Source organism: Xenopus tropicalis, chromosome 9 (assembly GCF_000004195.4).
Source record: "Xenopus tropicalis strain Nigerian chromosome 9, UCB_Xtro_10.0, whole genome shotgun sequence".
NCBI lineage: Eukaryota > Metazoa > Chordata > Amphibia > Anura > Pipidae > Xenopus > Xenopus tropicalis.
This window is the reverse complement of record NC_030685.2, coordinates 39,176-62,606: the sequence shown is the minus strand read 5'-3', so window position 1 is coordinate 62,606 and position 23,431 is coordinate 39,176. Positions and strand designations below refer to the sequence as shown.

At 50.1% G+C, this 23,431-nt stretch overlaps 1 protein-coding gene across 1 annotated transcript; it reads left to right on the top strand.

Annotated features, from left to right (window-relative positions):
• Positions 1-6,115: 6,115 nt before the first annotated feature.
• On the top strand, positions 6,116-19,057 carry LOC105945931. The gene is made up of 2 exons (XM_012954981.2): positions 6,116-7,039; positions 19,039-19,057. Exons 1-2 carry the CDS (start codon positions 6,240-6,242, stop codon positions 19,055-19,057), a joined length of 819 nt encoding a protein of 272 aa, XP_012810435.2. The 5' UTR covers positions 6,116-6,239.
• Positions 19,058-23,431: the final 4,374 nt, after the last annotated feature.

The window sequence follows — 23,431 nt, the reverse complement described above, 5'->3', positions numbered from 1 at the left end:
CAGCTAAAGGGATCTCATGGGCCATGTGAAGAAGCTGAGCCCGGTAACTCAGGGGTACTATAAGTTGTCGGGAACACTTCCATGGCTGGTTGGGGTTCCCCTTCACAATCCTATAGAGTAGCCCCCGCTCCCAAACAATCTGTTCCCCTCGCTCATTTGGGGGTTTCCCTGCCTTAATTCGTATACATTCTAAGGTAGGGTCAGTGTGCTGAGCTTCCCTAAAGGTAGTGGGGTGGAGCAAGTCAGGGGTAGGGGGACTGTCACAGTCAGCTGCAGGTTCTCTTACCCCTTGTGGCGCATCCATGGAGACAGCGTTGACTTCATTAGTATTTCGGGAGAGGCTGCATTCAATATGGCCCACATCATTGCCCAGGAGGATCTCAGCAGGCAGTTGTCGCAGTATGCCAACTCGATGAGTAAACGGTCCGTGTCCTAGATCCAAGGTGACCTGGGCTATGGGAATATCTTGTTTGTGCCCCCCAGCCAGAACAATGCGGGCAGTTTTGCCAGGAATCACTGCATCTGCAGAGACAATATGGGGCTCCACTAGGGTAATAAATGATCCTGAGTCTAAGAACCCCTCCACCTGCCTACCATTGATCCTGACAGGAAGTACATGTTTTCTGGGCTGTCCACTGTTGTTCCAGCCCATCCCCAAGACAACATATTCCTCTATTACATCCTCTCTCGGCCTGGGAGGGGCAACCGCTGGGTCTGTGGTAAGCTGCCGTACTGTCTGGATAACCTGCTGACGAATATTGGGTCCTGGTGAAGAGACAGCAGCGACCTGCCGAGGTGCAGAGAGCCTCCCTGTGGGCCCTGGCGGGGCAGGACGTAGATTTAAAGGGCAGGCTGGAGATAAATGGGCCAGAGATCCACAACGGAAACAGGTCCGGGGTGTGGCTGCGCGAGTAGGTGCTGAGAGGGTGCGATTAGGTAAATGGTTTAACCGCAGAGGCTGGGGGCGGTCCAGACCAGGGGTGTTGACCATAGTACCTGAAGCAAGGGTAAGGGGGCGGGCCTGGGAGCGGTTCTCAATATACTCATCCGCCAGCTGGGTGGCCTCATCTAGGGTGCCTGGCTTGCGGTCACTTACCCACTCCCGTACCTCAGTGGGGCATCGTTCAAGGAATTGTTCCTTAAGGATAAGCTGGCATAAGTCTTCCAGAGTGTGGGTCTTGTTGCCGCGTATCCAGTGGCGAAATGCCCTTTGTAGTTTCCCACCAAAGTTCTGGTAGGTATCTTGAGGGATTTTAACCAGGCTACGGAATGTTCTCCGGTAGGAATCAGGCGTAATGGAATAGCTGGCTAAAAGTATCCGCCGTACTTCCCCATAATTCGCCCTCTGAGGATATGGGATTTCCTGATAAACTTCATTAGCTTTGCCTGTGAGCTTACCCGCCAGGATAAGCACCCACTCCTCCTGAGGGACTCGGTGGTCCTCACACAAACCTTCAAAGGAGCGAAGGAAACCGTCTATGCTCTGCTTACATTCATCAAATGTGGGGAAAGCAGCATGAGTCAATTTCACCACTCGCCGCTGAGCATTGGGTGACCCCACAGCAGGCCCAGAGCTCAAGGGCCCAGGCTGATTGGCCTGCAAAGTTAGGCGCCATACCTCTAGCCGTTCTGCTGGGGACAGGCCTGGGCCAATGGCAGCTAAGTGTTTATGGAACATAGTGAGAGTGCTATCCTCACCTCCCCCCGCTGCATCTTGATGCAAGTTACACATCTCTTCTCCCCCTCAGGAGTCTCCGGGTCCCCCCTGGGTGTCGCCTTCTTGGGTAGGCTGAGCATGGGGAGTGAGTAGCTCCATCAGCTCGTGTCTCCGCTTCCCCTCTGGGTCAATACCCCACCGGTGGCAGAGCCGTTGCAGCGTGGGTAGCCGGAGCTCGGAGAGCTCATGAGCTGTAAGGTCCAAGTAGTTCCCTGATGTGCTAGCATCCATATCCGCACCACTGCCACCAGAAATGTCACACAACGTATGACGTATGAGCCGCTAGCACAATCAGGGAAATACCACACGTTCCACAGGGGTTGTTTCACAGGGGTTTATTACAACCAAACGTAGATAAACAGGGAAAGGGCAATACGCATGGAAGGTCCACAAGTCCCAATCACATCAATCCTCCTACAGGGAGTCTTCAGGGCAACCCCCCTCTGCACAGTCTCCAGGGAACAAAGGCAGAGTCTCCCAGCCCAACCCCCAATACACAAAGGTGTCCCACCCAGACAGTCACAATTACCTGGGTAGCCTCCCCAGGCAGTTCCAATGGGAATAAACAAAGTTCCTTTTTGGGTAGTTCCACAGAAACACACTACCTTGGTTCCAGGGGCAAACAGTCCTTCCACAGGGGTTAGGGTAATCCAGTTGGAGGGAATCTTCCTGCCTGAGCTAGGATGGATCCCAAGGAACCTCAGGGGAGGGTGTCCTGCCGTAGCGAGGTTACACCCAGATCAACAAAAAGCTCCCTCTCCACCCACAACCTCTGGGTTTTCTACCCTGCTGCTGGTACCTCCCCTCTTTTCCACACCCCCTAGGATTGATTGGTTAGGAGGCTGACCCTGCTTCTGCTTAACCCAACCCTAGCAGCTCCAATTGGCAGGGTCCCCTGCAGCATCATTAGGGGAGGGGTTTAACCTAGGAGGGACTTGCCCAGCTCCTCTGGAGGGGACTTCTGGGAGCTTCTTTGTTTAAAACCCTTTCTGCGGGAAAACAGAACAATGGGCTGCCACCATCTTGGCTAGATCATGCACTGGCTAAACATGGGGCCAGTATAAGGGTTTTTTGGTCACAAAAGCAAGGCAAGTTCAGCAGCTTGGGGATCACAAATCTGCAAGGTAAGTCTGGCTGTCTTATTTATTGCTGTGTGTATTCTTCTACTGCTGTTTGTGTTTAGCTACTCCCCAGCCACAGTTCATAGCCGAGTTTGTACCAGCACTTTCCATTCTAGCTAACAGAACCATAGGTTACCTTGTACTATTACTAACACCCTAACCCTAATCCAATGAATAACAGAGCATGCTGGGAAATATAGTCCAATTTATACCACCATTTCCCACCATCCTCTGGTTTTCGCAGTTTGAAAAGAATCATAGCCAAATTTGTATTAGTTCTTCTAGTTATATAGTGATTTATAGAGCTTGCTGGGAAATGTATTACCATTTTCCATCACCCTCTGGTTTATGCAGTTTGCTAATAAACATGGTCTAATGTGTATTAGATTTTCCTGTTGTATACTGAATTGTATAGCATACTGGTTAAAGTTAGTGCAATGTTGTAACACAATTTGCTATTATTTGTCGGTTAATGGAGTTTTCTTGGATGCTTAGCCCAATCTTTCCAGCACTACCTATTATCATCTGGCTTGTTGGGCACGATGGGAAATTTAGTCCATATTGTACTGGTATTTTTAACTATCCCCTGGTTATAAAGTTTGCTTGGATGCCAAGCCCAATTATCCTTTTGCTTGTTAAGCATGCTGGGAAATGTTGGTAGAAACTGCAGTTTGCTGGGAAACATAACCCAACTTGTATTACTTCTTCCAGTTATACACTAAATTATAGAGCATGCTGGGAAATGTAGGCCAAGATTTTGTACCACCATTTGCCAATATCCTTTGGTTACTGGCATTTACTGGGATGCCTAGCCCAATCTTACCAGCACTTCCTGATATCATATGTCCTGTTTAGAATGCTGGGAACTGTATTCCAATTTGTATTATTTCCTATGGCTTATGCACCCAAGTTTAACACCTCACTGTTAAGGGTCATCTGGTTAATGGAGCATGCTCGGAAATATAGCCCAGTTTTAATTATTTACATTACATTACATTAATCTTCCTTACCTGCACTATTTCCTTAAAGTGTAACTAGTACCCCTGTGTGTAGTGGTATGAGCAACTAGTGGTGTATAAAACCCTCCTCAGCAGGACTGGGATTACTCACCGAGAGTGTCTCACCCCAACTTGTACTCTACTGGGTCAAGAAATACTTGCCTTTATTGTACAGAGTATCCCCATATTATGGGTGTATAATGCATACTGCAGTGTGTCTCCCCCCAATTATTACTTTACTGGGTCTAGAAATTAGTGATGTAGCGAACCTCACAAAAAAAGTTTGCAAACCCGTTCGCGAACTTCCGCCAAAAAGTGCGAACCCCATAGACTTCAATGGGAAGGCGAACTTTAAAACCTAGAAAAGCCATTTCTCTCTCCCTATGCTAATGCAGAGGCAGAAAGTAGAGGGCGCTGAGGATTGCTAGCCGGCAAGACTACCTAAGCTCTGTGGCCCTCTCTCCCTATGCTAATGCAGAGGCAGCAGAAAGTAGAGGGCACTGAGGATTGCTAGCTGGCAAGGCTACCTAAGCTCTGTGGCCCTCTCTCCCTATGCTAATGCAGAGGCAGCAGAAAGTAGAGCCCAATGAGGATTGCTAGCTGGCAAGGCTACCTAAGCTCTGCGGCCCTCTCTGCCAATGCCAATGCTAATGCTGAGGCAGAAGAAAGTAGAAGGCGCTGAGGATTGCTAGCCGGCAAGGCTACCTAAGGTCTGCGGCCTTCTCCGGCCCTCTCTCCCTATGCTAATGCAGAGACAGCAGAAAGTAGAGGGCGCTGAGGATTGCTAGCCGCCAAGGCTACATAAGCTCTGAGGCCCTCTGCGGCCCTCTCTCCCTATGCTAATGCAGAGGCAGCAGAAAGTAGAGGGCGCTGAGGATTGCCAGCCGGCAAGGCTACCTAAGCACTGCGGCTTTTTCTCCCTATGCTAATGCAGAGGCAGCAGAAAGTAGAGGGCGCTGAGGATTGCTAGCCGGCAAGGCTACCTAAGCTTTGCGGCCCTCTTTCCCTATGCTAATGCAGAGGCAGCAGAAAGTAGAGGGCGGTGTGGATTGCTAGCCGGCAAGGCTACCTAAGCTCTGCGGCCCTCTTCTGCCCTTTTTCTCTATGCTAATGCAGAGGCAGCAGAAAGTAGAGGGCGCTGAGGATTGCTAGCCGGCAAGGCTTCTTAAGCTCTGTGGCCCTCTCTCCCTATGCTAATGCAGAGGCAGCAGAAAGTAGAGGGCGCTGAGGATTGCTAGCTGGCAAGGCTTCTTAAGCTCTGTGGCCCTCTCTCCCTATGCTAATGCAGAAGCAGCAGAAAGTAGAGGGCACTGAGGATTGCTAGCCGGCAAGGCTACCTAAGCTCTGCGGTCCTCTCTCCCTATGCTATTGCAGAGGCAGCAGAAAGTAGAGGGTGCTGAGTCTTGCTAGCTGGCAAGACTACCTAAGCTCTGTGGCCCTCTCTCCCTATGCTAATGCAGAGGCAGCAGAAAGTAGAGGCCACTGAGGATTGTTAGCCGGCAAGGCTACCTAAGCTCTGTGGCCCTCTCTCCCTATGCTAATGCAGAGGCAGCAGAAAGTAGAGGCCAATGAGGATTTCTAGCCAGCAAGGCTACCTAAGCTTTGCGGCCCTCTCTTGCCCTCTTTCCTTAGGCTAATGCAGAGGCAGCAGACAGTAGAGGGCGCTGAGGATTGCTAGCCGGCAAGGCTACCTAAGCTCTGCGGCCCTCTCTCCCTATGCTAATGCAGTGGCAGCAGAAAGTCTCATCTAGGTGTGTATTGTGTGTATCCAGCCGGCTCTGTCTGGCCCTCCCCATGTAATTGCCCCCTATTGTGAGGGCACACAGAGCCAGACCCCATAGTGACACAATACACATAGTTACCCCTTGTGAGAGCAGTGCTCTGTCTAGTAAATGCAAAAGACTGAACTGGGCATGCTCCCTAGGTGGCTTCCCATAGGCCCAGTGGGATTAGCTATGATTGGCCCCTCTGGAAGCTGCCTTTGGGTTGGCAGAAGGAGCCAAATCCTGTTTTGGTTTTACGACAGGGGCTGCTCCCTTTCTGGCTACAAAGGTGGCTGCCAAGAGTTCCAAGGGACCTTTTGTCTGGGGTGTAACCTTAGCTACGGCAGGACCCCCTCCCCTGTGTTCCCCTGGAATCTACCTTAGCTGCGGCAAGAAGATTCCCCCCAACTGTGTGTATTTCCCTACTCCCTAAGGAACAAGAGTGCAGGCTGGCTACCACCTACTGGCTTATGGGAACCTGCTGATGGCTACTTGCCATTTCTCCAATAAACGCCTCATCCTGTGATACCAACTGTTTGCTCTTTGGGTCCTGCCCTATGTCTGGGAACTCACGGCCCTGAGGTTGTGACATAATTTGGTGGCAAGCAGTGGGATAGGATCCCAGGACCCAAAAGGCACCATGAGCACCCCACCTGGATTCTACGCTGACCCATTGGATCTCTTCGCTTGCATGGATTACTCCTGGACTCCAGAGATCCCTACTGATCCCAGAGAGAGGACCCTGTTCTGGCTGAGATGTGAGTCACTGGGACTATCTGGGGATGAGGGTCTGGCATATGGAGTAGGGCAGTTAGTGGCAGGAGAGGCAGACCTGGAGGATGGGTACTATGTTCTGCAGCGCACCATGCACCAACCAGGTGGGAGATATTGGCACAGTCCCTATACAGTGCTCCCGCTTCCCTGTAGCTTGGCGGAATGGCACGGCCAATGGGAGAGGCTGAATTTCTGTGACTATAGCACCTTTGTGGGTAACCCAGAGGGGGAATTCCATACCCTCTATGCACAGCGCTTCTTTTATATAGGAATGAATGATACAGAGGAACGGAGGGACTGGCTTGCTGACCTGGTGTATCAGGAACTGGAATTGATAAAAGAGTATGGAAGTATCCAGGAATTGGAAAACCAACGCAAGGAAGCACTGAGGGTATGTGCACCATCTTTTTGTGGTTTTCAGCAGGCACAGCCCTGCCTTGGTACTGTAGGTCCAAAAGACTTTCACTTACCCCCAGTACAGTCAGTGCCGGGGTGGGGGAGGAACAAGAAGCTTCCCAAACAACTTTATTTTGGTCCCCAAGGGAAATCCCTGTTTGTGAGGAGTCCAGTGGTTGTGTTGCCCCTGTGCTGGCAGAACCGGAGAGTGGGTGCTGCCACTTTAAAGGCTTGGCAGAGGCTGAGGCCTCCCCGAGTGAAAACCCTGTTTGTTTAGAGTTCAGTGGTTGTGTTACCCCTGTGCTGGTAGAACCGGAGAGTGGGTGCTGCCACTTTAAAGGCTTGGCAGAGGCTGAGGCCTCCCCGAGTGAAAACCCTGTTTGTTTAGAGTTCAGTGGTTGTGTTACCCCTGTGCTGGTAGAACCGGAGAGTGGGTGCTGCCATTTTAAAGGCTTGGCAGAGGCTGAGGCCTCCCCAAGTGAAATCCCAGTCTGTATGGAGTCCAGTGGTTGTGTTACCCCTGGGCTGGCAGAACCGGAGAGTGGGTGCTGCCACTTTAAAGGCTTGGCAGAGGCTGAGGCCTCCCCAAGTGAAATCCCTAATTGTGTGGAGCCTGGAGCTGCTCAGTTTGAAAAAAGCTCCAAGGAGGGAAGAGATGAGGATTCCCCACTACCTGAGTTGTTGCTGGCTGGAGAGGACCAGGAACAGGACCAAGAGGAAAGCATTGCTCAGCATTCCCCAATGTCTATCAGAGCAGTCAGTTCTGGGAATGGAGTAAGGGGCACCCGAAAAGCACAACGTGTAACCAGGGCAGTTGTTCCGGAAACCCCCTCTGGCAGACAACAAGGCCAGAGAATTACCCCACAGAGAAATAAAACACTGGTGAGTCCCCGTGCTGTCCCGACAATATCTCCCAGATGGAGGGGTCCCCCATTGTGTAATGTTACAGGGACCGGGGCCTTGAGAGAGGTTGGGTGGAATTAAAGAAAAGACAGGGGGATAAACATTTGTCTAATACTCTTTGGGGTCCACTGGTCATTGGGGTCACTTGAAGATGAGTCACCTTGGCCTGACTGCTTGGGGGGGGAATACAGACTGTACCACCTGGGATTGTTCCCTTCTCCCTGGAAGGCCCCTTTATTGTCCTGGAGGCCAGAACTGTGACATTACAGGGTCGCCCATATGGAGGAGAGAGGGTTAATGATGGCCGCCCTGAAATATCCCTCTTAGATCCTGTGGGTTCTGTTTATACCCCATCTTTTTATTCCTGTTTTGCCAATATGCCCCCCCCCCCAAGGAACTAAAGACTTTTGCTTTATGGGAATTGGCTAGTGAGGCTGCTGGGAACCTGTGTAGGCCCCCAGCAGGCTCACTATTTGGGAAGGGGGAGAAATGTGACATAACAAACTGTATAAGTTGGATGAAACTATTATATATTTCTGTTTATGCTGAAATGTACCCCCTGCCCCCTCCTACCTGTTGTAGCAAATGCATTGTGTAGGTTAATCTCATCTAGGTGTGTATTGTGTGTATCCAGCCGGCTCTGTCTGGCCCTCCCCATGTAATTGCCCCTATTGTGAGGGCACACAGAGCCAGACCCCATAGTGACACAATACACATAGTTACCCCTTGTGAGAGCAATGCTCTGTCTAGTAAATGCAAAAGACTGAACTGGGCATGCTCCCTAGGTGGCTTCCCATAGGCCCAGTGGGATTAGCTATGATTGGCCCCTCTGGAAGCTGCCTTTGGGTTGGCAGAAGGAGCCAAATCCTGTTTTGGTTTTACGACAGGGGCTGCTCCCTTTCTGGCTACAAAGGTGGCTGCCAAGAGTTCCAAGGGGCCTTTTGTCTGGGGTGTAACCTTAGCTACGGCAGGACCCCCTCCCCTGTGTTCCCTGGAATCTACCTTAGCTGCGGCAAGAAGATTCCCCCCAACTGTGTGTATTTCCCTACTCCCTAAGGAACAAGAGTGCAGGCTGGCTACCACCTACTGGCTTATGGGAACCTGCTGATGGCTACTTGCCATTTCTCCAATAAACGCCTCATCCTGTGATACCAACTGTTTGCTCTTTGGGTCCTGCCCTATGTCTGGGAACTCACGGCCCTGAGGTTGTGACACTGAGGATTGCTAGCCGGCAAGGCTACCTAAGGTCTGCGGCCTTCTCCGGCCCTCTCTCCCTATGCTAATGCAGAGGGAGCAGAAAGTAGAGGGCGCTGAGGATTGCTAGCCGGCAACACTACCTAAGCTCTGCGGCCCTCTCTCCCTATACTAAGGCAGAGGCAGAGGCAGAGGCAGAGGCAGAGGCAGAGGCAGAGGCAGAGGCAGAGGCAGAGGCAGAGGCAGAGGCAGAGGCAGAGGCAGAGGCAGAGGCAGAGGCAGAGGCAGAGGCAGAGGCAGCAGAGGCAGAGGCAGAGGCAGAGGCAGAGGCAGAAGAAAGTAGAAGGCGCTGAGGATTGCTAGCCGGCAACACTACCTAAGCTCTGCGGCCCTCTCTCCCTATACTAATGCGAATGCTAATGCAGAGGCAGAGGCAGAGGCAGAAGAAAGTAGAAGGCGCTGAGGATTGCTAGCCGGCAAGGCTACCTAAGGTCTGCAGCCTTCTCCGGCCCTCTCTCCATATGCTAATGCAGAGACAGGAGAAAGTGGAGGGCGCTGAGGATTGCTAGCTGGCAAGGCTACCTAAGCCCTTCGGCCCTCTCTCCCTATGCTAATGCAGAGGCAGCAGAAAGTAGAGGGCGCTGAGGATTGCAAGCCGGCAAGGCTACCTAAGCCCTGCGGCCCTCTCTCCCTATGCTAATGCAGAGGCAGCAGAAAGTAGAGGGCGCTGAGGATTGCTAGCCGGCAAGGCTACCTAAGCTCTTCGGCCCTCTCTCCCTATGCAGAGGCAGAGGCAGAGGCAGAGGCAGAGGCAGAGGCAGAGGCAGAGGCAGAGGCAGAGGCAGAGGCAGAGGCAGAGGCAGAGGCAGAGGCAGAGGCAGAGGCAGAGGCAGAGGCAGAGGCAGAGGCAGAGGCAGAGGCAGAGGCAGAGGCAGAGGCAGAGGCAGAGGCAGAGGCAAGTAGAAGGCGCTGAGAATTGCTAGCCGGCAAGGCTACCTAAGGTCTCCGGCCTTCTCCGGCCTTCTCTCCCTATGCTAATGAAAGTAGAGGGCCCTGAGGAGTGCTAGCCGGCAAGGGTACCTAAGCTCTGAGGCCCTCTGCGGCCCTCTCTCCCTATGCTAATGCGGAGGCAGCAGAAATTAGAGGGTGCTGAGGATTGCTAGAGGGCAAGGCTACCTAAGCTCTGAGGCCCTCTCTCCCTATGCTAATGCAGAGGCAGCAGAAAGTAGAGGGCGCTGAGGATTGCTAGCCGGCAAGGCTACCTAAGCTCTGAGGCCCTCTCTCCCTATGCTAATGCAGAGGCAGCAGAAAGTAGAGGGCGCTGAGGATTGCCAGCCGGCAAGGCTACCTAAGCACTGCGGCTTTTTCTCCCTATGCTAATGCAGAGGCAGCAGAAAGTAGAGGGCGCTGAGGATTGCTAGCCAGCAAGGCTACCTAAGCTTTGCGGCCCTCTTTCCCTATGCTAATGCAGAGGCAGCCGAAAGTAGAGGGCGGTGTGGATTGCTAGCCGGCAAGGCTACCTAAGCTCTGCGGCCCTCTTCTGCCCTTTTTCTCTATGCTAATGCAGAGGCAGCAGAAAGTAAAGGGCGCTGAGGATTGCTAGCCAGCAAGGCAAGCTAAGCTCTGTGGCCCTCTCTCCCTATGCTAATGCAGAGGCAGCAGAAAGTAGTGGGCGCTTAGGATTGCTAGCCGGCAAGGCTACCTAAGCTCTGCGGCCCTCTCTCCCTATGCTAATGCGGAGGCAGCAGAAATTAGAGGGCGCTGAGGATTGCTAGCGGGCAAGGCTAGGTAAGCTCTGCGGCCCTGTCTCCCTATGCTAATGCAGAGGCAGCAGAAAGTAGAGGGTGCTGAGGATTGCTAGCCGACAAGGCTACCTAAGCTCTGAGGCCCTCTCTCCCTATGCTAATGCAGAGGCAGCAGAAAGTAGAGGGCGCTGAGGATTGCCAGCCGGCAAGGCTACCTAAGCACTGCGGCTTTTTCTCCCTATGCTAATGCAGAGGCAGCAGAAAGTAGAGGGCGCTGAGGATTGTTAGCCAGCAAGGCTACCTAAGCTTTGCGGCCCTCTTTCCCTATGCTAATGCAGAGGCAGCAGAAAGTAGAGGGCGGTGTGGATTGCTAGCCGGCAAGGCTACCTAAGCTCTGCGGCCCTCTTCTGCCCTTTTTCTCTATGCTAATGCAGAGGCAGCAGAAAGTAAAGGGCGCTGAGGATTGCTAGCCAGCAAGGCAAGCTAAGCTCTGTGGCCCTCTCTCCCTATGCTAATGCAGAGGCAGCAGAAAGTAGTGGGCGCTTAGGATTGCTAGCCGGCAAGGCTACCTAAGCTCTGTGGCCCTCTCTCCCTATGCTATTGCAGAGGCAGCAGAAAGTAGAGGGTGCTGAGTCTTGCTAGCTGGCAAGACTACCTAAGCTCTGTGGCCGTCTCTCCCTATGCTATTGCAGAGGCAGCAGAAAGTAGAGGGTGCTGAGTCTTGCTAGCTGGCAAGACTACCTAAGCTCTGTGGCCGTCTCTCCCTATGCTAATGCAGAGGCAGCAGAAAGTAGAGGGCACTGAGGATTGCTAGCCGGCAAGGCTACCTAAGCTCTGTTGCCCCCTCTCCCCCTCTCCCCCTCTCCCCCTCTCCCCCTCTCCCCCTCTCCCCCTCTCCCCCTCTCCCCCTCTCCCCCTCTCCTAATGCAGAGGCAGCAGAAAGTAGAGGCCACTGAGGATTGGTAGCCGGCAAGGCTACTTAAGCTCTGTGGCCCTCTCTCCCTATGCTAATGCAGAGGCAGCAGAAAGTAGAGGCCAATGAGGATTTCTAGCCAGCAAAGCTACCTAAGCTTTGCGGCCCTCTCTTGCCCTCTTTCCTTAGGCTAATGCAGAGGCAGCAGACAGTAGAGGGTGCTGAGGATTGCTAGCCGGCAAGGCTACCTAAGCTCTGCGGCCCTCTCTCCCTATGCTAATGCAGAGGCAGCAGAAAGTAGAGGGTGCTGAGGATTGTGAGCCGGCAAGTCTACCTAAGCTTTGCGGCCCTCTCTGGCCCTCGTTCCTTAGGCTAATGCAGAGGCAGCAGAAAGTAGAGGGTGCTGAGAATTGCTAGCCGGAAGGCTAAATAAAGCTCTGCGGCCTTCTCTCCCTATGCTAATGCAGAGGCAGCAGAAAGTAGAGGGCGCTGAAGATTGCTAGCCGGCAAGTCTACCTAAGCCCTGCGGCCCTCTCTCCCTATGCTAATGCAGAGGCAGCAGAAAGTAGAGGGCGCTGAGGATTGCCAGCCGGCAAGGCTACCTAAGCACTGCGGCTTTTTCTCCCTATGCTAATGCAGAGGCAGCAGAAAGTAGAGGGCGCTGAGGATTGCTAGCCAGCAAGGCTACCTAAGCTTTGCGGCCCTCTTTCCCTATGCTAATGCAGAGGCAGCAGAAAGTAGAGGGCGGTGTGGATTGCTAGCCGGCAAGGCTACCTAAGCTCTGCGGCCCTCTTCTGCCCTTTTTCTCTATGCTAATGCAGAGGCAGCAGAAAGTAAAGGGCGCTGAGGATTGCTAGCCGGCAAGGCACGCTAAGCTCTGTGGCCCTCTCTCCCTATGCTAATGCAGAGGCAGCAGAAAGTAGAGGACGCTGAGGATTGCTAGCCGGCAAGGCTACTTAAGCTCTGCGGCCCTCTCTCCCTATGCTAATGCAGAGGCAGAAGAAAGTAGTGGGAGCTTAGGATTGCTAGCCAGCAAGGCTACCTAAGCTCTGTGGTCCTCTCTCCCTATGCTAATGCAGAGGCAGCAGAAAGTAGAGGGCACTGAGGATTGCTAGCCGGCAAGGCTACCTAAGCTCTGTGGCCCTCTCTCCCTATGCTATTGCAGAGGCAGCAGAAAGTAGAGGGTGCTGAGTCTTGCTAGCTGGCAAGACTACCTAAGCTCTGTGGCCCTCTCTCCCTATGCTAATGCAGAGGCAGCAGAAAGTAGAGGGCACTGAGGATTGCTAGCCGGCAAGGCTACCTAAGCTCTGTTGCCCTCTCTCCCTCTCTCCCTCTCTCCCTCTCTCCCTCTCTCCCTCTCTCCCTCTCTCCCTCTCTCCCTCTCTCCCTCTCTCCCTCTCTCCCTCTCTCCCTCTCTCCCTCTCTTCCTCTCTCCCTCTCTCCCTCTCTCCCAATGCAGAGGCAGCAGAAAGTAGAGGCCACTGAGGATTGGTAGCCGGCAAGGCTACTTAAGCTCTGTGGCCCTCTCTCCCTATGCTAATGCAGAGGCAGCAGAAAGTAGAGGCCAATGAGGATTTCTAGCCAGCAAAGCTACCTAAGCTTTGCGGCCCTCTCTTGCCCTCGTTCCTTAGGCTAATGCAGAGGCAGCAGAAAGTAGAGGGTGCTGAGGATTTCAAGCCGGCAAGGCTACCTAAGCTCTGCAGCCCTCTCACCCTATGCTAATGCAGAGGCAGCAGAAAGTAGAGGGCGCTGAGGATTGCTAGCCGGCAAGTCTACTTACGCTCTGCTGCCCTCTCTTCCTATGCTAATGCAGAGGCAGCAGAAAGTAGAGGGCGCTGGGGATTGCTAGCCGGCAAGGCTACCTAAGCTTTGCGGCCCTCTCTGGCCCTCGTTCCTTAGGCTAATGCAGAGGCAGCAGAAAGTAGAGGGTGCTGAGAATTGCTAGCCGGAAGGCTACCTAAGCTCTGCGGCCTTCTCTCCCTATGCTAATGCAGAGGCAGCAGAAAGTAGAGGGCACTTAGGATCTCTAGTCGGCAAGGCTACCGAAGCCCTGCGGCCCTCTCTCCCTATGCTAATGCAGAGGCAGCAGAAAGTAGAGGGCGCTGAAGATTGCTAGCCGGCAAGTCTACCGAAGCCCTGCGGCCCTCTCTCACTATGCTAATGCAGAGGCAGCAGAAAGTAGAGGGCGCTGAGGATTGCTAGCCGGCAAGTCTACTTAAGCTCTGCGGCCCTCTCTCCCTATGCTAATGCCGAGGCAGCAGAAATTAGAGGGCGCTTGGGATTGCTAGCCGGCAAGGCTACCTAAGCTTTGCGGCCCTGTCTGGCCCTCTCTGGCCCTCTCTGGCCCTCTCTGGCCCTCTCTGGCCCTCTTTCCTTAGGCTAATGCAGAGGCAGCAGACAGTAGAGGGCGCTGAGGATTGCTAGCCGGCAAGGTTACCTAAGCTCTGCGGCCCTCTCTCCCTATGCTAATGCAGAGGCAGCAGAAAGTAGAGGGTGCTGGGGATTGCTAGCCGGCAAGGCTACCTAAGCTTTGCGGCCCTCTCTTGCCCTCGTTCTTTAGGCTAATACAGAGGCAGCAGAAAGTAGAGGGTGCTGAGAATTGCTAGCCGGCAAGGCTACCTATGCTCTGCGGCCCTCTCTGGCCCTCTCTCCCTATGCTAATGCAGAGGCAGCAGAAAGTAGAGGGCGCTGGGGATTGCTAGCTGGCAAGGCTAACTAAGCTCTGCGGCCCTCTCTCTCTATGCTAATGCAGAGGCAGCAGAAAGTAGAGGGCGCTGAAGATTGCTAGCCGGCAAGGCTACCTAAGCTCTGCGGCCCTCTCTCCCTATACTAATGCAGAGATACCAGAAAGTAGAGGGCGCTGGGGATTGCTAGCCGGTAAGGCTACGTAAGCTCTGCGGCCCTCTCTCCCTATGCTAATGCTAATGCAGAGGCAGCAGAAAGTAGAGGTTGCTGAGGATTTTTAGCCGGTAAGGCTACCTAAGCTCTGCGGCTCTCTCTCCCTATGCTAATGCAGAGGCAGCAGAAAGTAGAGGACACTGAGGATTGGTCGCCGGCAAGGTTACCTAAGCTCTGCGGCCCTCTTTCCCTATGCTAATGCAGAGGCAGCTGAAAGTAGAGGGCGCTGAGGATTGTTAGCCGGCAAGGTTACCTAAGCTCTGCAGCCCTCTCTCCCTATGCTAATGCAGAGGCAGCAGAAAGTAGAGGCCACTGAGGATTGCTAGCCGGCAAGACTACCTAAGCTCTGCGGCCCTCTCTCCCTATGCTTATGCAGAGGCAGGAGAAAGTAGAGAGCGCTGAGGATTTTTAGCCGGCAAGGCTACCTAAGCTCTGCGGCCCTCTCTCCCTATGCTTATGCAGAGGCAGCAGAAACTAGAGGATGTTGAGGATTGCTAGCCGGCCAGGTATCCGAAGCTCTGCGGCTATCTCTCCCTATGCTAATGCAGAGGCAGCAGAAAGTAGAGGGCGCTGATGATTGCTAGCCGGCAAGGCTACCTAAGCTCTGCGGCCCTCTCTCCCTATGCTAATGCAGAGGCAGCCGAAAGTAGAGGGCGCAGAGGATTGCTAGCTGGCAAGTGTAAGGTCCTTGACCGCCGATCTTAGATTTAGTAATCCGTGGGTGCCCGCCTACCAGGACAAAGGCGTATACGGGGACAAGAACGACACAGCTCCAATGGAAGTTCAAACCTGTCCAGTTTATCCTGACGTGATCATAGAATTTATACCTCTTGTGTACATACAGAGACAAAGGAATCATTATAAATTAAAGATGGAGTAGAACCTCATTATCTTCAAGGATGGCCTTCAAGGATGGCTAATGCGGGACAGGAATTTAAAGGAGGATACAAGGAGTAGAAAGGCGTTAGTGCACAGATAAGATTAAATTGTTTCTCACGGCTTATGTTTTGTCAGGTGCAAGTTGTGCAAGGGTACTATTTGGGAAAAACAGCTAATTATGGGATGTTCAAACCTTGCTGGTTGCTGTTACAAAATGGAGATACATCTCTAAAATGGAGTATGATATGCTAAGCATCAAAGTGTATCAAAGTATCAAAATACATGCATATGTGAATGTATAATTACATGAATATACGATTATAGGATATTATATCAAACCTTACAATCCCTCCTTTTATCACGAAGTGATAACATATTGAAGATTAAATCTATGGAGGGAGAATTTTAGGTACCCTTCCTTTTATCACGAAGTGATAACACTTAAAGTTATATCATTATAACATGAACAACACATGTGGATTAGTGAAGGCACACACTGAATGATAATCAAACAAATGATAATAATGACAACTTTGAAAAAATTACAGCAGAATAAGCCTTCAAAGTATTCACAACCATGATTAGGCTTGAAAAACAAATAATCGATCGCTGCACGATTTTGTAGTACAGCTTTTCTAGCGTCTCCTATGTCAGTCAATAGATTTGCAATTGCAATGCTGGCAGCATTAATGCTCTTAACTATGATGCAAACTATTTTATTAGTTTGTTTACCCTGATATACAGTCAATCCTGGTACTCCTACCAGTGAGAATCCTAGCGCTATTATTTCAGACTTAGACATTACGTGTCTTACAATCCTAGGTATGTATTCATAATCTGTGCCTCTATTAGGGCGCTGGGCCTGGGTGGGCTGTAGGAACAGCTAAACTAAGTCTAGTTAATGCACAGGGTCCACCAGAAATATTAGCTGGAATGTAATTAAACGAGTTGTTCCTAAAAGAGAAGAACCAACCTCTGGGCATTGGCACATGCTTAGCTAAACTAGGTGCCAGGATGGTATGATTACATGACATAATTGTGGTGATAATGATGCATTGAGAAGTCATCCTACTGCACACTGGGTGCGGGTCAGTACTCTTAGTCACACGTGCCTGAATGCACACAGGGATGTCGCTAACATTACAAGTCATGTTATAGCATATGTCACTTGCAGTTACATTGTGAGTAACTATGGAAGCAAAATTCTTTCGCATGCGTCTAGTAGCATTTTGATCTGTAACATAAGCATATACAGAGACATGTGTTTCAATATCAGAATCTTGCACTTCAGAGTCATTTTTAGCATGGAAAATGTCAGTAAGCACAATGGTGGGAGTAGCAACAGCTACAAAACAAGTCTCAATCAGTTCAGTTGCACTAGTGACATCCTTTAAACACCTGTAACTAGTGTTAAGAACAATCCGTGCCATGTATTCCCACAAATTGTCATCATGTATGTCTAATGCTCTCTTGTCTACTGTTATGTTCCTGTTGGGGCGGTCCGGAGACTGTCCACACAAACAGGGTAACTCCTCATGGTGATGTGCACACGTGGTGCTAAGGAAAATGATAAAGTAGACAAATCCTGCTAAAACAAGAATTTTGCTGAGGAAAATGATGAGGTAGATTTTCAGACTCGATCGCCGTTTCCTGGGGTGAGGACTGGGTAGGGCCTCAAAGGGGGGGGTCACCGTTGTCATCTGAGGATGGTGTATCCTGTGGAGTAATCCTCATGGGGTGGGGGCCCTCTTTAGGTGCATTTCGTGTATCCATTGATTGCTGTCAGATGTCAGGACTGTGGTTCTGGTGATGTCTATCACGGTCGTGAGATCTCCGTATGGGGTGGTTCCCCCTTTCTTTGGATGGAGTCTCGCACAATGTCTCCTGGTTAATATGGATGTGTATGTTTCTGTGAAAAGAGAGATAAACATCATTGTTGTGACTATTCAAAACCTTTATCAATTCAGTTACATATTGTTCCCGTATCTGATCCAAATCGCCTGGTATAGTGATCTATGGGAGTCCTTGTCCACGGAGTGGGAAAAGGCTTACCCATTAAGATTTCAAATGGAATTTTTGTGCTCCCATTTACCTACTGAACCTGTCTACTATGACAAAGGGGTATTGATACCCTCCAGTTTCAATGTTTCACTTGCTATGACTTTCCTTTTTTTTACATGACACATTTCAGTATTTTACTTGCTATGACTTTCCTGTTTATATGCACTTGCTGTGACTTTCCTGTTTATATGCACCATGAACTACATAATGAACAGTGGTGCTGCATATTTCTGGAGACCTATTATCCCTCCTTTTGACCAGAGACCATTGTTGTCGATGGTCAACATATTATCATATAACTGTAGCTCATATAAGAGCAAACCATGTGGCAGAGATGTGGCACACATAATGCAGTAATATCAGGTGGGGGCTGCGCAGGGGGGTCAATTGGGTGGGCAGCCACCGGCGGTAGAGTGCCCATGGCACTTAACTACCACTAGGGTGTGTGGAAGCATAAGGGCTTGTCACAATTCTTCTATATAAATAGCATGTGCCATAGGCTTACCATCAACACTTGTGAAATATAGAAAGTTATAGGATAGAATACGGTCTTAGCAATAGAAGACTCAACAGCTACCGCGCAAGCTGCTAGCACCCACAGGTAGGCAGATATGCCTTGCGCAATGAGCGGTAGCACCTTAAAGAAGTATGCTATGGGTCTTTAACTGTTTCCGTAAATCTGGGCTAAGCCTGCAACCATGGTCTTACAATTTCCTGCAGTACAACACAAAGGCAGATTATAGTTAGGCAGACTGAGTATAGGTGCAGATGCCAATACCCACAGTAAAGCTTTAAATGCATTTGTGCCAGTTTAAGTCCATTGCAAATTGTCAGATTCAGAGTCTGTAAGTATGCTCCTTAAAATGCTTTCAAAATATGAACAGTCTGGAATCCATTGTCTGCAAAAACCAACCGTGCCCAAGAATGTGAGCAATTGTTCCTTAGTTTGTGGCTTTCTATGGCTGAGATTGCCTGGATTCTCTGTGGGTTTATTAGTCTCTGCCCCTGTGATAGCAAGAAACCCAAGTACTGTACAGATGGTTTGCAATACTGCACCTTTTTGATGATACCTTGTGCCCCTCCTCACACAGGTAATTCAGCAGTGAAATAGTGTCTTTTTCACAACTTTCTCGGTCTGCACTACACAACAATAAATCATCAACATATTGCAGGGGAGTTGACCCTGACTGATATCCCCAGCCCTTTAGAGATTTGCGGAGTACATACCCATAAATCACGCTGTTAGCGGCGTACTTCATTGCTAATTGCGCAGAGGTGATTGACGCCGATCGCACGTGAAGGCAAACAAGGGCCTTGTCTTCTCACTCACTGATATAGAATGGTATGCATTCCCTAAATTTATGACACTGTAGTATGTTGAGTCTGAAGGTGTAGAGGTAAGTAAGGGGTTAATGTCTGTTACAATGTGTACCATCGGGTGCATGAGTTTGTTGATGGCCCGTATATCTTCTCTTGATACCAGGGATACTGTTTTTGATAAGCAGGTGTGTGGGTCTTTAAGAATGCTTTGTAGGGGGTACAAGACACACATCCTACATTGATTTTGGAAAATAGCCCACACGGCAGGTTAATTTGATCTAATGGACAAATGTCCGGATACTAATATAATTGTGCCATATGTCCTCTAATATTCTCTGAAACCTTCTTGTTTACAGGCTAATACAACTGCCATAAACTGTCTATTAAACCATAATCCTTCCATTTCTACATGCATTAACCCTGACACATATGTCTAAGATAAATAAGGCATGAGGCTATGTATTAGAGGAGTTGTATCAGAACTGTGTAATACAGAAAAGGATATAAGTTATTATTGCCCGGATGCAAATGTTCCTTCCAGAACTGGGATCCTTTGTAGTGGGAGGTGTGGTTCCAAACGAATTTCTTTAGCATCATTTAGTCCTCGAGCTGCAGTTCCCTCAGTGAAGGTTGGATCTGGAACAAAAAGGACACCTAACCATGCACTTTAGTTAGTTCACAAATTAATTGAGATACAAAATTAGTGAAAACATCACAGTGTAATTGCAGCTGTTGGGGAAAGTAACACCTTAATCTGGGAGCTGACTCCCAGTGTTGTAAAACAGCAATCCGGAAGGCAAAGATAGAAAATGAGGAGCGCATCACGGCCGAGGCCAAGACTAACCCCAAAAAGTTTTTTTAGTATATTAATAGTAAAAAGATGCAGGTTGAGGGTGTGGCCCCATTGAGTTATAATAACAATATGGTTACAGCGGGTACAGAAAAGGCAGATGTGCTTAACCAGTTCTTTTCTTCTGTGTATACAGTAGGGGGAGCCAGTGGGCCAAGTCCCACCCAATAGCTGCACTGTTGCCTCAGCTCCAACTACACAGTGGTTGGCACAGGATATGGTGCTTAAAGGGTTACACACGATAAATGTAAACAAGGCACCTGGGCCAGATGGAATACACCCTCGGGTACTGAGAGAGCTAGGGGCAGAATTGCAGTGGCCCTTGTTTCTGATATTCTCAGACTCTCTTTCATCAGGTATGGTACCTAGGGATTGGAAGAAGGCGAATGTCATTCCTATATTTATACAGGGAGTAAGATCTCAGCCTGGCAATTATAGGCCTGTAAGTCTGACATCCGTGGTGGGCAAGTTATTTGAAGGCTTGTTAAGGGATCACATTCAAAATTATGTAGTGGAGAATGCCATTATGAGCAGTAATCAGCATGGCTTTATGAAGGACAGGTCATGTCAGACCAATTTAATTGCTTTTTATGATGAGGTAAGTAAGAAGCTGGACAGTGGGGGGGGCAGTAGTGGGACAGTGGGGGGGCAGTAGATATAATCTATTTGGATTTTGCCAAAGCATTTGATACCGTTCCCCACAAACGACTGCTTTCTAAGCTAAGGTCTATTGGTCTTAGTGAAGCCGTTTGCACATGGATAGAAAACTGGCTACAGGATCGGGTACAGAGGGGGGTTGTTAATGGTACATTCTCTACTTGGAGTAAGGTTCTCAGTGGGGTCCCTCAGGGTTCTGTACTGGGTCCACTTTTGTTTAATTTGTTCATAAATGACTTAGGGGAGGGTATTATGGGTAATGTATCAGTGTTTGCAGATGACACAAAACTCTGCAGACCAGTCAGTTCTATCCAGGATGTGACATCCCTGCAGCAGGATCTTGACCAACTGGCAATCTGGGCAGCTAAGTGGCAGATGAGATTTAATGTGGATAAATGTAAGGTCATGCACCTGGGATGTAAAAATATGCAAGCCCCGTATACCCTTAATGGGACTGCACTAGGCAAATCCCTAATGGAGAAGGACCTTGGAGTCCTTGTAGATAATAAACTTGGCTGTAGCAAGCAATGCCAGGCAGCAGCTGCAAGGGCAAACAAGGTTTTGAGCTGTATTAAAAGGGGTATAGATTCACGGGAGGAGGGGGTTATTCTTCCCCTTTACAGAGCGCTGGTAAGGCCCCATCTAGAATATGCTGTTCAGTTTTGGTCTCCAGTGCTCAAACGGGACATTATTGAGTTAGAGAGGGTCCAGAGAAGGGCAACTAAGCTGGTAAAGGGTATGGGAAGTCTCAGTTATGGGGAAAGGCTGGCCAAGTTGGGTCTGTTTACACTGGAGAAGAGGCGCTTAAGAGGTGACATGATAACTATGTATAAATATATAAAGGGATCATATAATAACCTTTCTAATGTTTTATTTACCAGTAGGTCCTTCCAACGGACACGAGGGCACCCACTCCGTTTAGAAGAAGGGAGGTTCCATTTAAACATTCGGAAAGGATTTTTTCCAGTGAGAGCTGTGAGGTTCTGGGGTCCCCCCTCCCCGAATCAGTCGTACTGGCTGATACATTATATAACTTTAAGAAGGGGCTGGATGGATTCTTAGCAAGTGAGGGAATACAGGGTTATGGGAGATAGCTCTTAGTACAAGTGAGGGAATACAGGGGTAGGGGAGATAGCTCTCAGTACAAGTGAGGGAATACAGGGGTAGGGGAGATAGCTCTCAGTACAAGTGAGGGAATACAGGGGTAGGGGAGATAGCTCTCAGTACAAGTGAGGGAATACAGGGGTAGGGGAGATAGCTCTCAGTACAAGTGAGGGAATACAGGGGTAGGGGAGATAGCTCTCAGTACAAGTGAGGGAATACAGGGGTAGGGGGGATAGCACTCAGTACAAGTGAGGGAATACAGGGGTAGGGGAGATAGCTCTCAGTACAAGTGAGGGAATACAGGGGTAGGGGGGATAGCTCTCAGTACAAGTGAGGGAATACAGGGGTAGGGGGGATAGCTCTCAGTACAAGTGAGGGAATACAGGGGTAGGGGGGATAGCTCTCAGTACAAGTGAGGGAATACAGGGGTAGGGGGGATAGCTCTCAGTACAAGTGAGGGAATACAGGGGTAGGGGGGATAGCTCTCAGTACAAGTGAGGGAATACAGGGGTAGGGGAGATAGCTCTCAGTACAAGTGAGGGAATACAGGGGTAGGGGAGATAGCTCTCAGTACAAGTGAGGGAATACAGGGGTAGGGGGGATAGCTCTCAGTACAAGTGAGGGAATACAGGGTTATGGGGGATAGCTCTCAGTACAAGTGAGGGAATACAGGGTTATGGGAGATAGCTCTCAGTACAAGTGAGGGAATACAGGGGTATGGGAGATAGCTCTCAGTACAAGTGAGGGAATACAGGGTTATGGGAGATAGCTCTCAGTACAAGTTGCCCCAGGGACTGGTCCGATTGCCATCTTGGAGTCAGGAAGGAATTTTTTCCCCTCTGCGGCAAATTAGAGAGGCTTCAGATGGGGTTTTTGCCTTCCTCTGGATCAACTAGTAGTTAGGCAGGTTATATATAGGCATTATGGTTGAACTTGATGGACGTATGTCTTTTTTCAACCCAACTTACTATGTAAATCTTGGTCAGCATGTCAACAGAGCTGTATTAGAGCAGGCATTTGGTGTTTATGGGCTTTTGCGTCGGGTTTGGGTTGCTCAGAAGCCCCCAGGCTTTGCATTTGTAGAGTTTGAGAAACCCCATGATGCAGCTGCTGCAGTCCAAGGGCTCAATGGAAAGACTTTGTGTGGAAGGCAAATCAGAGTTGAATTCTCCATTAGGCAGAGGCGCAGGAAACATATAAATGTGAATGGATTGGCCCCTGCATCACGGAACTACGGATTCAACCTGGAACCCAGCAGATTTGTACATTCTTCCCAAGCGACTTTGATTCCCAGTGCGTCTGGGTCTCTCCCTACTGAGGGGAGTCCCATCAATGCACATCCACTGGGGGGGAGCCATGTGACGGGTTTATCTTAAACAATGGCGGAATTGATTTAATTTCTCTCTGATGAGATTAGGGACTGATACCCAAAGGCTCCAACACATCTGCCCTGGCCTGATTGGAAACAATAGGTAGATAATCCAGTTACCCTGGCACCTATATGTCTCCTCACCCCTGCATAGAAACAATAGGGGCTTGCTGGGAGAATGGGCCCACAGGGACATAAAAAGAGCCCCAAAGAGAGCTTGGAAGTCAGTCTCCAGAGAGAGAGAGAGGAAAGGATTCCTGCACTTTGGATCAACCGCTTCAGTTACTCTTCGGCCATTATTTTCTTCAGACTGTGGATATACTTCTGTGGGACTTTGGGACTGCCTTTTTGCTATTTTACTTCTTAGAAGGATTTGTCACTGTGTGATTACAAAAATAAAGTGCTGGAATGCTACACGGTTTCTCCCCAGCGTTTGAGCCTACACTTGTTAGGTCATTTTCATGACATTGGCGGCTAGCAATCCTCGGCACCCTCTACTTTCTGCTGCCTCCGCATTAGCATAGGGAGAGAGGCCCGCCAGTTTAGCTAGCCTTGGCAGCTAGCAATCCTCGGCTCCCTCTACTTTCTGCTACCTCTGCATTAGCATAGGGAGAGAGGCCCGCCAGTTTAGCTAGCCTTGGCAGCTAGCAATCCTCGGCACCCTCTACTTTCTGCTGCCTCCACATTAGCATAGGGAGAGAGGCCCGCCAGTTTAGCTAGCCTTGGCAGCTAGCAATCCTCCGCTCCCTCTACTTTCTGCTGCCTCTGC

Coding starts and splice junctions, on each gene's coding strand:
- LOC105945931 (XM_012954981.2), top strand. CDS start 6,240: ATGAGCACCCCACCTGGATTCTACGCTGACCCATTGGATCTCTTCGCT.